The 16,311-nt window shown below is 37.4% G+C and overlaps 1 protein-coding gene and 1 long non-coding RNA gene across 2 annotated transcripts; both read left to right on the top strand.

Annotated features, from left to right (window-relative positions):
• The first annotated feature begins 892 nt into the window (after positions 1 to 892).
• On the top strand, positions 893 to 4,253 carry LOC131312044 (uncharacterized). The gene is made up of 2 exons (XR_009195689.1): positions 893 to 1,520; positions 3,872 to 4,253. It is a non-coding gene; the product is annotated as an uncharacterized LOC131312044 (long non-coding RNA).
• On the top strand, positions 1,519 to 3,819 carry LOC131312043 (uncharacterized). The gene has a single exon (XM_058339747.1). The coding sequence runs from the start codon at positions 2,125 to 2,127 to the stop codon at positions 3,283 to 3,285; it is 1,161 nt and encodes a 386-aa protein (XP_058195730.1). The 5' UTR covers positions 1,519 to 2,124; the 3' UTR covers positions 3,286 to 3,819.
• Positions 4,254 to 16,311: the final 12,058 nt, after the last annotated feature.

Genomic DNA, 16,311 nt, shown 5'->3' with positions numbered 1-16,311 from the left:
TACGAAACTAGGATTTTTAGTACGAATATTAACTTAGGCATCGGAGAGCCTTTGCCAACGAGAGACAAATGTGTGTTCACCTGTGTTTGTGTTGCAGGTTTTAGGGTTCCGGCGAGGTTGTCACGTGTTGTTTGATCTCAAAGAGTGTCATCCAACTATAAAAGGATTTTTCCCCTTACAAGTAGAAGAGAGAACTATTTGCCAACAGCTTTGGCCAACGACAAGAGTTTAACTCTTTTTTTAATGTGTTAATCTAACTATTTCAACAATATAAATATCATTGATAAAAAGGAAGGAGAGGGAGAGAGAGAGAGAGAGAGAGAGAGAGAGAGAGAGCTATTTCATTGGAACCGGAAGAAAGTGAAAAGAAAAGGTACAAGAGACAAACCTGGTTTCTAGTCTTGGATACTTCAGGTGACAATGCATGGTTGGAGCCAAAACCCCCCCACCCCAAAATAACAAGAACTAGAATTTATCTGTTATACTAAAGAGGAAAAAATAACTGTCTTCAACGACCATTTCCTGTTAATAGATAAGGGAAAAAAAGAGATTAGCATAACCTCTATTCTTTTTTGGTTACTGTTGGGTGTCCTCTCTCCTACTTCCAACTAGGGTTTTAGAGCAAAGACCATACTCTATGGAACCTACTGCACAAGTTTAAGTGCTACTACTAGTTAAGGGTTCATTTGTTGGTTACCAAACCATCACCTATTCAACAACACCACCACCACCATTTGCATACCATCACTGCCATTAATCCACCGCTGCTGCCACCACTTTTCCTCCATACCCTAACCACCAATACCATCACCTCTCCTCTTATACTATCACCATCATCACTGATTCACCATACTACTGTTATACATCATTTATTGTCGTTGTTGTCGTCATAAAACACAAATAAATAAACAAAAATAGGAGTATATGTCATGTTAAGGTTGAATGTACTATCGAAAAACTTTTTGGCTTAAAAAATTCATCAATGGTGGTGTTTATTTTTTTTAAATTTTATCAAAGAAATCCACTTGATTTTAGATTTTTCCAAAATAAAGCAAAGACCACGCGCTCTGAATCCACTTGCCCAACAAAACCCAGTCGCGTCCTTGCCCATTGGACAGTCACAAGGCGGCGAGTGCACACCACTCGAAGCCAGACGCGTGTTTTCTCTCTCTTTTTTCTGAGTAAAATTTGCTAAAAAAATAAAAATCATTTACTCTGTACAGACACACAAACGAAAAAAGAGTCGGAGAGAGAGAAAGAGCGATCGGAGAGAGAGAGAGACATACAGAGGGGTTGGATTCTTCAATCTCCGATTTAGAGAGAGAGATATGTATATACAGAGATTCAGCGACTTTTAGTGAGAGAAAGTAAGGCGAAATCTAAATGCTGGGAGAGAGAGACAGCAAAGAAAGCGATTGAACGAGCAATGGAGGAAGAAGCTACAAGGATTTCCACGAGCAAGTCTCCACCGAAGCTCTTCCTTATCTGAATTTCAAGTTTCTATCAGATTCTGAAGGGAGGTCAGGCCATCAAATTTTCTCTCTTTACAAATACTGCAGTTTTCTCTCTCTAGAATCTTGAATCTCTCTTGTTGATAAAAATTGAATCTTTCTTAGCAAGGGGAAATTTAAGTCAAAACCCAGAATCAAAATTCAATCTTTTAGTGGTTTTGGAGAGGTTAATTTGGAGTGTAAGTTGATTAGCGTGTAGGAAATTGGGGGTTTACTTGGTGTTAAAGAGAGGTATCTGTGTTGGGTTTGGGACTTCATGGTTGAAAAATAGGAGCTTTTTTTTGGGTGTTATTGGAGTAATTTGGATTAGGGTTTGAGTTTGGTGAATTGTAATTCAAAATTTATGCTATTGGTTTTGGAGGGAGAGTTAGTTGGAAATTGAGATCTCTGGTTTTGGACTCAAAACCCTCCAATCTTGATATTGTCTTGCTTCAATTTCTGAAGATGTGCTTCGACTCACTGGTTTTGGGTTTGCGTGGGGAGAGATTAAAGCTTGTTTGGAAGATGGATTTTTGGAAGAAAGAGCAAAACCCTAACTTAGAAGTGAAATTGGGGCCTTAGGGTTTTGTGTTGTGGCTGTGGAAATTTTTGCGGCCTTGTTTGTTGTTAAGAAATGCCACCACCGAATCAGCACCAACGGGTCAATCTTGTTGAATTGAAAGCTCAGGTAGTTAAGAAACTCGGGCTGGAGGGATCAAACCGATATTTTTTCTATTTGAATAGGTTTCTGAATTTGAAGCTAAGCAAGGTTGAGTTCAATAAGCTTTGCCTTCAGATTGTTGGGAGAGAGAATATTTCACTGCATAATCAATTCATTCGTTCCATTCTGAAAAATGCTTGTAGTGCAAAAGCCCCACCGCCAACTCTTGACAAGCATAGTGTGTCAAATCCATCTTTTTTGTCGAATGGAGACATTCGAGCAGTTTCAACCCGGAAGGTCAGGACAGAAATACGTGATCGCAACACCTTTGATCATCACAATGCTTTTGGCCCAAATGCAAACACAAAGAGCAGCAATTCTGTTGTTTTGGAAAATGGGGATTTGACTCCACATGAAATTCGATGGCCGGTGCAGCATCATCAAGGACATGCAGAGCAAGCGGAAGAAACTGAACGTGAGGTTTCACATTTCCCCTCTGGCAATGTCTCGTCAACAAAGAGATATACAGATGGCTCAGTTTCTTTACATAGCAAAGACCCAGTCGAAGCGGCACGTTTGGAAGATCGGAGAGATGGCTTTTCTAGGAGTTCACTCAGTGCCCCACTTGGGGTTCCATTATGCCAAGTTAGTGTTGGTGGAGCCCGCAGAACAATGCCTTCGGCAAGTAGTAGTAATTGTGCCAGCTTATTCAACAGCGGTAGTTTGTTGGACACCGCAACATTGAGGCAACGGATGGAGCAGATTGCTGTAGCACAAGGCCTTGAAGGGGTGACAATGGACTGTGCCAACTTTTTGAACAAGGGTTTGGATGTTTACTTAAAGGGTTTAGTTACATCATGCATTGAACTAGTGGGGGCAAGGTCAGGACAAGAATTTAGGAGTAGTACAAACAAGAACCAGACTCATTTGAAGCTTGTTAATGGTGTTAGGCCAGGTCATCATCTTCATATGCAAAGTAGAGGTAATCCTATGGAAAGCATACAAGAAAGGAAACTCGATTGTCCCATATCGTTGCTAGATTTCAGAGTTGCAATGGAGGTGAACCCACAGCAACTTGGCGAAGACTGGCCAATACTGCTGGAGAGAATATGTACAAATGCATTTGAAGAATGAAAAAGGATGCCAAATTCAAGTGTGCTTGCTTTAATTGGGTTGGCCATTACCCGTTCTAAGGGCATGCTTCTTTCGGGGGCCTTTTGGGCATGTTGATGCATGCTTTCATTGCCTTTCTGCGCCACTCTACTGCCCTCAAGGATAAGCTTCGCCCTGAAAAGATGATGGGGTTCAGAATACGAAATCTCAGATTTAGTGTCCCCGGCCAGCAATACAGAATTTATAAGCAACCAATCAATGGGACTTGAAGAAAATGATCCCAAATATGGTTGCATTGTTGTATTATTAGCATGTCTCACTGCATTTTTGTTTTTGTTTTTTGACTTCCGTTGTAGTTTTTACAGCCCATTAAGTGGAGGATTAGTAACATTTTTGCGGGAATAATTTATGTAAGTCTGGTAGGAAGCTCAAGTTGAATGTAAAAGTTGTTGTGTATGTATTTTCAACACTAGGAATTGATTGTTATCTCGGTGTTAACGACGTGTTTTATCAAGATTATCCTCGACGATACAACATTGTTCGTTTTGAGTTTAACCTGGTGTTTGTGCTGCAGTTAGTGAACTTTAGCTGCTTTCTTGCATTGCAGATTTTAATTTTACTCAATGGGTAAAAGAATAGCTTGTCTGTCTTCATTCCTTGCATTCTTGAGTTAGATGTGCAGTTGCATGGTTGAAGACTCCCAACGACTTACTTCTTGGGTATGGAAGATATCTGAAATTTCCTTTTCGGGCAACAAATATCACATAGTCGATCGGTTTGTAAAATGCAGTCAGGAAGTTTTTGTTACCTAAGGATATCCGTTCCTTCTCCTTTAATACAAGTTGTTCATCAGTTATGAGTGCATCGATGCTTGAATCTCTTCAGCACTAGGCATATGTTTGTAATTGTAGATGGGGGATGAAAGGTGTGTTATGTATGGCATATACGACCATCATTTGACAAATTCCCAGTACTAGCTATATTGAGCATATTGCTGCCATATGCTGTCTCAGACACCGGATATCCGTTTCATTTACAAGATATATTTATCAAGTTGCTACCGTTATACACCTTTTTTCCTTTCAGTTTTTTGTGTTCTGCATCATTAGAAAGATCAGAAAGGGACAAATGGGATCATTTAAGTCTTAGTGAATATGAGAGAGAAAAAAAAAGTCTGTGAGCTCTTTCTACAGGATGCAATAAGAGCTACCAGGGAAAACACTCATTCCAAGAACCTAAGCCAAACCAACTTACGTGTCTGACATGCGTAACCGAAACTACCCAAATCCATGAGTAATCAAAATATTAGTACGGGACTAGAGACCTGGGCAGAGAAACCACCTTTATCTGATATATTAAGGGGCCTGTCATTGCACCGTAAAACACACAGCAGTGGCATGTGGGGGCTGCCCGGTGCCCCTAGAGAAATCCCCCTTTAGTGTTAGGATAGGGATACCGGACCTCAGCAACTGCCCTAGTCTTGCCGTGGTACCCTCACCTCACTTCAGTATGAGCGTGCAGTTATTGAACAATGTCTGGCTTCCCTCACTGAAAACACCTGGGTTTCGGTGACAAGTTTTAATTGAAAAAAGTCGGTCTTCGATGCCAGTGTTTGGGAACTTGTGCCTGTTATGTAGCATCAGCGAGCAATACCATTGCATAGAACACAGCCTTAATTTGATTATGTAATCTTGTCATTGAGATGGTGGCGTGCCCCTAAACAAAACTTGGATCAATTTCATGCACGTATCTGCAATATATACCAGTTCAATATCCATGGCAGTGTCTTCATCTATCTTTGTGTTCTTAGTATAGTTTTCGATCAGCAACTAGCCCAAGCTGGTTTGTACTGGATCAGTTGCCCCAAGCACAAGAATGCCTACATCTATAGCACTACAAAACACCATGAATCTGCCATGATGCTTACGGCATGCAGTATTACTAGTCTACAAACCTATTGTAACTTGCAATGTTGAGTCCCAGTATGGAAACCAAAATTCAATGCACCAATTTCTTTCATCCTTCTTTGAATGCTGAAATTCTGGCAAAAATCATCGTTACAGTTCCACAAGTATTGACACAGATCAAATCAATCCTCACTCTTAGTAGCATAATTCCGGAAATGAAATACGACACAACACAAGTTAAAGCAGATGAAATTAACCCACCTGTCCATGCATTCACGCGGAATTGGTTCATAATTGCCAAATAGTAAAACAACACCGAAGGAGAAACAAGTTAAAGTAGGCCTTAAAGCTAGCCGTTGGATCCGCTTTCATCTGGAGTACAAATGTCCTCCATTTCTATAAATGCAGCTTTTACAAGCATTTTAACTTCACACCACTACAATCAACTTATTCGCAGCTCTTCTATTTCATCCACTTGGAACTGCATGACTTGATTGTGGGTGATGACAAAACACAACATATTTACAAAACGACTTTGTCACTGTGGTAGTACTCTTACACCGGCAGCAGAGGTAATATAGGTACATAATCCGTAGTCGACCTGATATGGACCCGCTTGTATAGCAGCTCCATAGTACTGTACCAACTGATTTAAGCATGAGATGGGGTGAACGATGAGGAATCACTACGGTTGGAATTGGACAACACGAAAACCCTCCAGAAAGGCCGTTGCTTACGCTTGGTCGTCTGGTTTGATGTCAAATCCGAGTCTGATCTCCTGAGCATTTCCCACATCACTTGCACGTCCTCATATCCGCAGGTTTGTATATCATCATGAAGCTTTAGCAGCCCGCCTCCTGTCCAGAACCATACAGTAGCACGTAAGCGATCTACGCATATTTCCGAGGGAAAAAAGACAGATTCAATAGCAAAGTGAAGACGACACCATGACAATTTCCAATGATAAACAGAATATGGTATTACCACAATCCTTCCGAATTTGCACACCTAATTTAATCTTTTGGTGGTCAATAGTATACGTATACTATAATCCTACTGGAGACATTCACAAGGAGGCTAATCATTTGGGTTGAAAGCAGCTAGACACCTAGTTAATGGGGTCTTAGCACCCATAATTGTGACATTTAGGTCCCGTTCCGCAAAAATTCTTATTTTTTAAGTAATTATTTCCCGTTTTACGAGTACGGACACATTTGTATACTATAATCCCACTGGAGACATTCACAAGGAGGCTAATCATTTGGGTTGAAAGCAGCTAGAGCTCATTACACCCAGTTAATGGGGTCTTAGCACACATAATTGTGACATTTAATACCTGTGTCTTCAAGTGGATTTAGCCTAGTGGATGTAGCCCACCACTACAGGAATCTTTGATAATATATTGGCCAAGTTGCGTTTATATATTGTTTAAGAACCGAAATGGATCTCAAAAACCGAAGTTAAAAAACTTTTATGTGGAATTCAATAGCCGATATAATGGGCCGACCAATCCCACCATCTACTGGCGGAGGACCCAATTAAACCCGGACCAAGGAGGCCCCGTATGGACGAACCCAACACAGAAATCGATTGCACGCCGGTGGAAGTCGAAACCCGGACCCAAGATTTCCTGGGACCCTTGGTTGCTAGGTGATACAGTACTTTCAAAGATTTTGGACTAAAACTGGAGCATTATCAACCACTGTGATGAAGATAAGTGATTATAAAAAGAAGAAGGAAGATAAATATAATATGCGGCCGACCGATTTCAATAATCTCCATAGGTTTCCCATCATCAAAATGGAATCTTTTAAGCTATTTTACAGGTTCTTTCTTTTTTCTAATGGAAAAAGGAAGATAAATATATTGACACAGATCCGAAAACAAGGTTTGGAAACAACTTGCTGAATTATAAAAGTGGTTGTTAAGTGTGAACGTAGCTTATGGTCAAGAAAGGATGAATGGAAATTACTGCTATCCATTTTTTAATTGGGCAAAAGTTGTGTTATCACATCTCAAAGCTGTAATTTCAAACAAATATATAATGATCTTGGGCCTAAATCTAAGGCATCTATTCAAGTCTAAGCTCCACTATATAAACAAAGCATAACATAAGAGAATCAAAGCAAAAATACTAAATGCCTCCCTCATATAAGCTAGCTACGAACTTCGGTTCTATTTGGTTGGCATCTATGTGGCACAGATACAGACAAGAAATTTCTACAAAAAGGGGCACAGACACGAAAAAATATATAATTACTTTAAACATTGTCATATGTAGAACCATGAAGCGTCAATATGTATAAACAAGTGTCATATATTCATCATATTACACTTTTAATCCAAAATACTTGGAGTAATACTTATTTACCCCCAAAATTTTAAAAATTGCGTATGTAACACCTGTCGTGTCCCTCTCATGTCCCCACCATATAACCCTAAAAAAATTAATTTTAACGGACTCATCACGTAAAAAATTGATTATATTTAATGAAACATACTCTTTTTTTTTCTGTGTCCAACGGCCACAAGGATACGCTAGCCTCTAAGAGTGCCGGTGCTTCATAGGTTGCCACTTTTTGGAATCTCTTTCGCAGAAAACTTTCCAAAACTCTCAAATATTTATATGGTTTATGATTTGAAAACTCATTTTTTGCATCTGCTGAAAAAAAAAATCATTTCCAAAATATTTTATAAGATTGTTGCAAATTCTAAAAAATCATATGTGCTAATATATAAAACATGAAATGAAAACCATGAATGTTTATGTTTCCAAAAACATATGACAGAAGCTGCAATTGTTTTCCTTTAAGCAATTGCCTAGAGCAAATTTGGTGACAGTGATCATTGGAAAATTTAAAGTATATAAATAAAGACAACCAAAACTAATTTCAAGAAAAAACGACTATTTCAGATAATGAACATTCAAATAGTGAACGAAATCATGTTATAGCCAAGGATTTTGAGTTCCCATGATAACAGCAAAGACCAAAAGAACCTCTTTCATGGGCCACTACTACTAGCAGCAACAATAAAAATCCACCAAGGAAAAAGGCCCAATCCATACGCTTGTTTTCAATGCAGCACTGAGTTCGAGTCCTCTTGATGGAGGTGCTCGACTCCAGTTGCAACCACTAACATCCTATCGTCCGGCAAAAAAAGAAAAAGAAAAGAACATTCGGGAATCATTTGCTTTGTACTTCTCTTTCTAAAGTCTCAAAATCTTCAACTTTCATTTTGGGAATCTTCAACTTCATTTTGGGGACCATACATCTGTAGATATCCTCATCTATAAATCTTTCCAGTAATTAGGAAATTATTCTTAAATAATTAAAGTTTTCTTTTTTCTCTTAATGATGGATTCAACACTAGTCTTTTGGATAGAAGATAAGGGGTTTTAATTTTCTGTCATGTTGGGTAGTTTTACCTATTAAAGTGGGAGTAATACAGAACCAGGAAGTAAGTAGGGAAGATAAATGAACCAATCTACTCGAGCTCGGTTTCATGTTCGCTTGTTAAAAGTTTGTTCAAGATTGATCTTTTAATAAGAACAAATCAAGCCTGAACATTTATTTTCAACATCGTTAAGTTTTCAATCAATCTTGTTACTGCTCGGCTCGCTCAGCTTATTATGTATCAAAAATTCAAGCTACTCGTGACTTTCTCAATTACAACTCATGTCATACCGGCTCCCTTCACAAACTGCTAAACTTGAACTGTTGAAGATATTTTTGAAGCTCGTTATTGCTCGGTTTGCCTATTAATAGCCAGAATATAAAATTTAAAAACCGAAGTGAAAGAGAAATTTACCCAACAAGAAAGGAAAATGTTTCTTGATGCTGCCATAGGCAAAGGCAGAACTCAAACTTGTAAAATCAAAAATCAATAAAACAAAGTAAAAGTTACAGAATTGGCTCAAAATAAATTCCTTTTTTGGATTTTTTTTTATGGGAAAACAAGACAGAGGGCTTGAGAGTCTAGACTGCATTAATTCCGAAACCAAATCAAAACGTTCAAATCTTTTTCGATAAGTTCTTCTCCTCTGTTTCTTGGAAACTCTAAATTTCAAATGATACAACACCCTTCAACCCATTTCCACAAACTACCAATACACAGAGAGAGAGAGAGAGAGAAGAGACTGACCGTTCTTCCTGGCCTTTACACGGGCAGAAACAGAAACCCAGACTCTCCTAACAGGGAAAACCATCTTGTTCCACCAATCCATGTCCTTTATCATCTTCTTCACTTTCCTCCTCCTCCTCCTCCCAATCCTTCCCAGCCCACTCACTATCCCCCTTAAAGCCAGAACACCTCTCTCTCTCTCTCTCTCTCTACAGATACATGTAGATATATGCCTATAGATACACAGAGTCACACAGAGAAAGAGGAGAGAGAGTGAAGTTTTGTGCAGAGAGCAGAGTTTGAGGATGGGAGCTTTTAACGTGTCTATCGTTTTTCTTTTGCTAATTGGACGTGGGTCCACGTGGGCACCACATGTATCCACGTGTATTACGGAGTTACATGTTCCAAAAGAAAATTAAAAAATTTGAGCACCTTATGCGAGTAAAAATCAAATTAATCAATTCGCGACCGAGATAGATTTATCTTACTCGTCATCAATATCGAAATCTTACCAATCATACATTTTTTATACGTAAGAAACTTTCTCAGATCAAGTGGTATGATTATTCGATGAGTATGAATTTTATATAAAAAATATTTTCGATGATCTATAGAAAATGAACGATTCAATCGAAGAATTGTATTGACCATTCCAATTCTGCTTGCAATTTGTATGGGTTTTCTTAGCTCACTTTGATGATTAACAATACTATTGCGACGAACCGAAAAATTTAATCACCTTTAAATGTACGAGATCAGACGTTGATTGATATTCGATCCGCGATATTTATGTTGTTGACTACCGATTTTAAAAATCAAACGTGAAGAGGGATGATCCTCATTAGTGTCTTTAAGTAGTTACTAATTTGAACTTTGGAGTGTAGAAAATTCAAAATGCGAATATGCCGCCGACACGCAACGGTGTGCCGTTGGTTTTTTAGTTCTAATAATTGGAGAGAGTGACACGTGGCGTGCACTGTATGGAGTTTCCCTTGGGATGCCTCAGTTTTATCTCTCTGCTTCTTCTTTTTTTCCTCGGGGGGGACGTATTTGACTTCCAACGCGTCGAGTTATTAGTGGTCGATGGGTTTTGAACGTTATTAGAGAGAGAGAGAGAGAGAGAGATATTTTTTCTTTCTTTCCGTTCAAATTCTCTGTACGAAATTCTGTGTACATGTTCGGGTGTGGACTCGTGTAGTAGTGAAAGATGCTAACCACACATACATCTGTGCACGAATTTTGTTGTGAGGCGCACCACAAGTCTCATACAAATGATCCGAGTCGTTCATTAGATGTAAAATATTATTTCAGGGGTCCTTGTAAAAAAAAGCTTAATCTAATACCTATAGATACTCAATCCAATCATCTAAATTTTCATTCAGATTTTTGGATAATGAAAAATTAGATGATTAGATCAAGCACATATAGGTATTGGATTGAGCTGATTTTTTACGAAAACCCTAGAAGAAATGTTTTACATTTAATGAACGGCTCGAATCGTTTGTGTGGAACCCGTGGTGGGCCCCACAACAAAATCTGTGCACAGATTATCTGTGTGGACAGATTTACCGTATAGTAGTAAGTGAAAACAGAGATACAGAGAAATAACAGAAATGCTACGTGCAATTTCATAAACGCCTTTCACGATATCAAATGAAACTAATTTTTTACAGGGACCTTTAAAAAAATATTTTGAACAAAATGAGCGGTTCTGATTATCTTTGTTGGATCCGAGACGGGTCTAAAAGTCTGTTGTACACGCTATCTATATAGCTCTTACTGTACTAGTAGCACAGTTGGAGAAATAATAACGGTAGAAAAGAATTGAGTCCTGCTACCGGTACAGATTTTTGTGCACAGATTGTGCACAGATTTCGTTGTGGGGCTCACCACGGGTCCCACACAAATCATCCAAGCCGTTCATTAAATGTAAAACATTTTTTCAAGGGTCCCCGTAAAAAATAAGCTCAATCCAATACCTATAGGTGCTTCATCCAACCATCTAACTTTTCATTCAGATTTTCGGATAATGAAAAGTTATACGATTGGATCGAGCATCTATAGGTATCGGATTGAGATTATTTTTTACGGGGACCCTTGAAAAAATATTTTACATTTAATGAACGGCTCGGATGATTTGTGTGGAACCCGTGGTGGGCCCCACAATGATTGTGCACAGATTGTATGTGTGTGTAGCATTTCTGAAAAGAATTTGAACTTGATCAGTATTTTGTGCTTGGAGTTGGAGCAATCTTCTTCCCTACCACAAAAGTACCTAGGCTAGGGTTACACACTTTTGGGTGCATTTTTTTGCCCTAATTTAAACTTAAAATGAGAACTTTGTCCTTATTTTAATTTTTCCGCATTTGTTAGTTTTGCGTTAAATTTTTGTAGGTTATTAATTCGTCTCAATGAGAAAAGTAAAAAAATTTCACTTTTATCCAAGTATTTTGAGAAATAACTATTTTTTAGTGCAAAAACTTTTTGCGCTAAAAAGTGGTTATCTCTCAAAATATTTGGGTAAAAGTAAAGAAATTTTACTTTTTCGATTCCTCTCGTCGAGACGAATCATAGCTGATAAAAATTTGGCGCAAAACTAACAAATGCGAAAAAAATTCAAATAAGGACAAAATTCTTATTTTAAGTTTAAGTTAAGGCCAAAAGAATGCACCTAAGCAAGGTTCACACATTTATGTGAGAGAAAGAAACATAATCTTCTTGAGCAAAATAATTTTTGAGAAGAACAGACGAGAAAAAAGATGGTGTTAGAGCATCTTCAGCCTTGACCCATTTTAAGACTCAAAATTAAAAATGGGACAAAAACCACAAAATCTCTCTCCAATCTTTGACCCAAACCCTTTCCCATTTTGGGTTTTACCCATTTTTTTGTCCAAATCTGAGACAACTTTTGCCTTGGCCCATTTCTCCAACGGCTAGTTAGTGAGAGAGAGAAAGAGGGAGATGTGTAAAATTTGGGTTTGATGGTTGGAGATGTGTCTATCCAAAATGGGTTTTTACCCAAAATTTGACTCAAATTTGAGGAAAAATATGGGTGAAGGCTGGAGATGCTCTTATGGACCTTGGCTTCAGAAGGAAACATTATTATATTCCGAAGTATAAAAATTAAAAAAAGGAAGGAAACATTATTAGAGCATTTCAAAACTATTCCTTAAAATCCGTTTTCTCAATTTGGAAAGGAGCTACCTAGGTCTTTACATCCTAAGCCGCGCAATTTTTCAAGATGATCTTTTGTTCGTGCTTTCAATTATTTTTTATACTTTTGTACACAATTTTCGCTTTCGTAAATTTTAGTAGTTTGAAATGTTTTCATTAGAATAATATTAGAAAATATTATGATACCAATTTTTTTATGTTTTATTATTGTGTTTCCCATTTTAGTTTAGGGTATTATTCGTCTTTCGTAGTTAGTCTATATTTTCTTGTTAAGCATGTTTTTCTTATTTATTTACAAGTCTTGTAGGCCATACAAAACATGTTATGTCTATATTTTTATGCATATCAATGAAAGCTTTGTTCTTATTTATTCACTTTTCTAACAGTTTTTGAAAGACACTTTTACGCTCACGCACGCGCATACGCATTATGTGACTTATCTAAATTAGTTCACACCTCCAACAACTCTTGAAACTACTCATCTAAATTATAAACACTTTATCTCATTTCAAACTTGAAGAGTCCTTAAAAATAGGATTTACCACCTTTAATAATTAATTAGCACACTTACATGTAAGAACTATAATACGAGTAAAAAATTGGCACACTTACAGGTAAGAATCACTATAATAAAACTTGTAAATCAAATAGTATCAAATATCATACTACTTAACAATCACTATTTGCGGATTAAAAAAAAAAAAAACTATTTCAAAATGCTCCATAAGTCAACTAGCATCATATGTGGTGTAAAAATTTGACAGGTGGATTGCAGATGTTCTTGGGTGTGCCATGAGGCATGTCGGTACTCTATAAGCTCCACAAATTATGTAATGTAACTTTCAATGTTGTGAAGAATCATGAGTAAATGTACAAATTTCACAAGAATGTGTGGTCATTGCGGCTACGACCACGACCACGACGAGGCTGAACTCCAATGTGATGCAGATCTTGACTTTTTCATCCATGGGAACGAGCAGCTTTGTGAGTTCACACACCAATGCTTTGTTTTTTTAAATTTCTTTCATGTTGTATTTTGGTTTCGTATTTCTTGTATTTTCTATAGGAAATTGATTTTCGTGTTCCATCTTTTACTGATGGCGCTCCACTTTTAACGTGAAATTACTAGTAATTTCATGAACAAAATGGAGCATCATCAGTAAAAAGTGGGGTGCAAAAATCAAAATCCTTTTCTATATACCCGTGTGCTCTGTATGAGTTCAGTTATCGATATATATTTATGTTTTCTTGAAAAAGAAAAAAAGAAAAAAAGAAAAGGGTTCTTTGGACAATGTGACCATGTGGCCTTTGGGCGGTTTGACTAGTAATCAAATGCCACATGCTAAAATATCATTGTGCAGAGTTCGTTCAATTGTATTTTTTGTGTTTTGTTTTATTAATAAAATCGCAGCACCCCTTTTTCCAAAGCAAGCGTTGAAGAAGACTGGGGAAGAAGAATCTTGAATCCACCGACACTCATTTCAATTTCGGAATTTGCCGACACCGGCAGAGATGGATGAAAATTTCAACTCCCATTATCACCATATACTAGTATTATCAGAGGTATAACGCCCACCGCTCAGTTTCCCCGTTCAACATTTTTCCTTCCGTTTCGGCAATCAATGGTCCGGACCGTTCAAAACACTTTTGAACGGTGAGATTGAGAGTAGTATGGAGGGAGCGGAGCGGTAAAAATTGAGCGGAGGCGGATTGTAATTTGTTGCAGATTCAGAAATTCAATTCAAGTGGAATATATTTAAATTAATATTCCTTTAAAATGTAGGAGTATCTTCAAAATTAATCAAGCGTAATGTTGTTTCCAATCTACTTAAAAACAATTTGTAATAGATTTATGTTTTCGTAACTCAAATAAATTCTAAAACAAAATGATTCATATACTTTTCCTGTATTAGGCTAGAATAATTCTAATTTATAAATGTTTTATACTGATGAAAAAGTATGAACTCTATGATATATTAAGTTTACGTACGTGTTGATAAAAATATGTCAATTAAGTTGGTCCCTCTCGGACCAAAATTCCGACTCCGCCGCCGCTTTGAAAGGCAGTAATCATGACATACATTATCAACATATTGAATTTTTTTGAGAGCCGACAAAAAATAGTAAAAAAAAAAAACCATTAGTCGGTGACCTAATCTGCAGGAGCCCATATCACAAGGGGAAAACTCGCTATCAAGAGATACAAGTGCAATTCTTTAGCACAGTAAGCAAAAAAAAAAATACAAATAAATTATTCAGTTCCCGTCCTTCACGAGAGGATCATTTTTACAATTTGAAAGTGAATTTAGAAGATTTTATTTATTCTTGATACAAACTTCGATTGAACCTATATATATGTCCTTGTATTTTTCATCTCTTCATTTTAAATACAATGACGTTTCCAATTAATCATTTGTTTCTACTCGCAATCCTCGCTCTCGCAAATTTAGTAGCTTATAATGCTTTCAAAAAACGCTTTTACGTTCTCGCTCACGCTCAATTTCATATACGCACATTATAAAGAGCAATTTTGTTCACCCGACCCTCTGCAAGGGTGTTCTTATTCAGTGCCTCTTCAATGATCAATTGTGCTCATTTTTATCAGATTGGCAAAAAAAAAAAATTTATAGAGAAACGAATAAATGAAGCTTATATTGGCAAATCCATTTGTTCAGAGATCAATCAAATTTCAGCTCAATTAAATATTAGCAAGTGTTTGATCTAAAAATATAGTATCTTTTTCTTTAAAACTCTCAACTCAAGAATCATATTTTTAGATCAAGAACTTACCGATATTCAGTTCCACTAATTTCTGCATAATCTCCTAACAAACAAACCTAAACACAATGAGCGGTTTGAATTATCAAAGCGGGACTCGAAATAAGCACACCTTCGTGACCGCGAACAAAAATTTCTCTCCACATTATTATATGTGACAGAGAGAGGAACTCACCCACATCACCTAGAACTAGAAAGTCTCGTACGTGCACTAAAATGCCTTTACAAAAATATTATTACATAGTCATTGTCAAGAAATGGTGGGCCTTGCTCACTAATCCAATAAATAACCACACTTATTAGGATGTTAATGGGATGCCAAGAACACTTGGCCAATAAGCCTTCGCTTTGGATACCCCCCTGACACCTCAGTTTTGGCTAAGGTTGGATCTTTTCTTTGATGGGGCTTTTGGTTGGTTGGATCTTTTCTTTGATGGGGCTTTTGGTCAAAATTCCACTAGCAATATAGTTAAGTCTTCAAAGTGTGGCATAATATTCTTATGTAATTACGTTTACTAGTCTGAAAGCTTCTCAATACCAAACAGTCGTCGTGACTATGATCTCATTACCCCGTCATTAGTTTTAATTAATACGGGTCGGTTTGTTTTTCCAAATCGGATTAGCCAGTCTTGGGCAACCTTTCTAAGAGTTTTTTATTAAGTACTAAGAATGTTTTAGGAGTCCAAACCTCAACAAATACTGTACTACTTAAGAGACCGTTTGACACTACTTTTAATATGCCAACTAACAATAAGTATAACCAAATCGCATAGGATTTGGACAAATACCAAACAATGTCTGCGTTTGTTTCTCTCGCGTCCTGAGCCGGCCGGCATTTGCATTTTGGATAGCAGCTCAGTGGGATTGTTAGCTGATTCCATCTGTTGATCATATTCCTATGGTCTAAGACGGGTTTCCCTTAGGGATCCTCCACGGCCAAACCTTTGACTTGCCCTATGCCCAACATTTTTGTTGGTCTGCTTTTGCAGCAGGAGCCGTGTCTAGACTTTGTTAATTTTTGTTTCATTCTTGTATTTTGCGATGGAATCTTGTATTACCTCCGGGC

This window comes from Rhododendron vialii, chromosome 12a (assembly GCF_030253575.1).
Source record: "Rhododendron vialii isolate Sample 1 chromosome 12a, ASM3025357v1".
Lineage (NCBI taxonomy): Eukaryota > Viridiplantae > Streptophyta > Magnoliopsida > Ericales > Ericaceae > Rhododendron > Rhododendron vialii.
The sequence above is the reverse complement of the archived record's forward strand: the minus strand, read 5'-3'. Positions and strand labels throughout refer to the sequence as shown.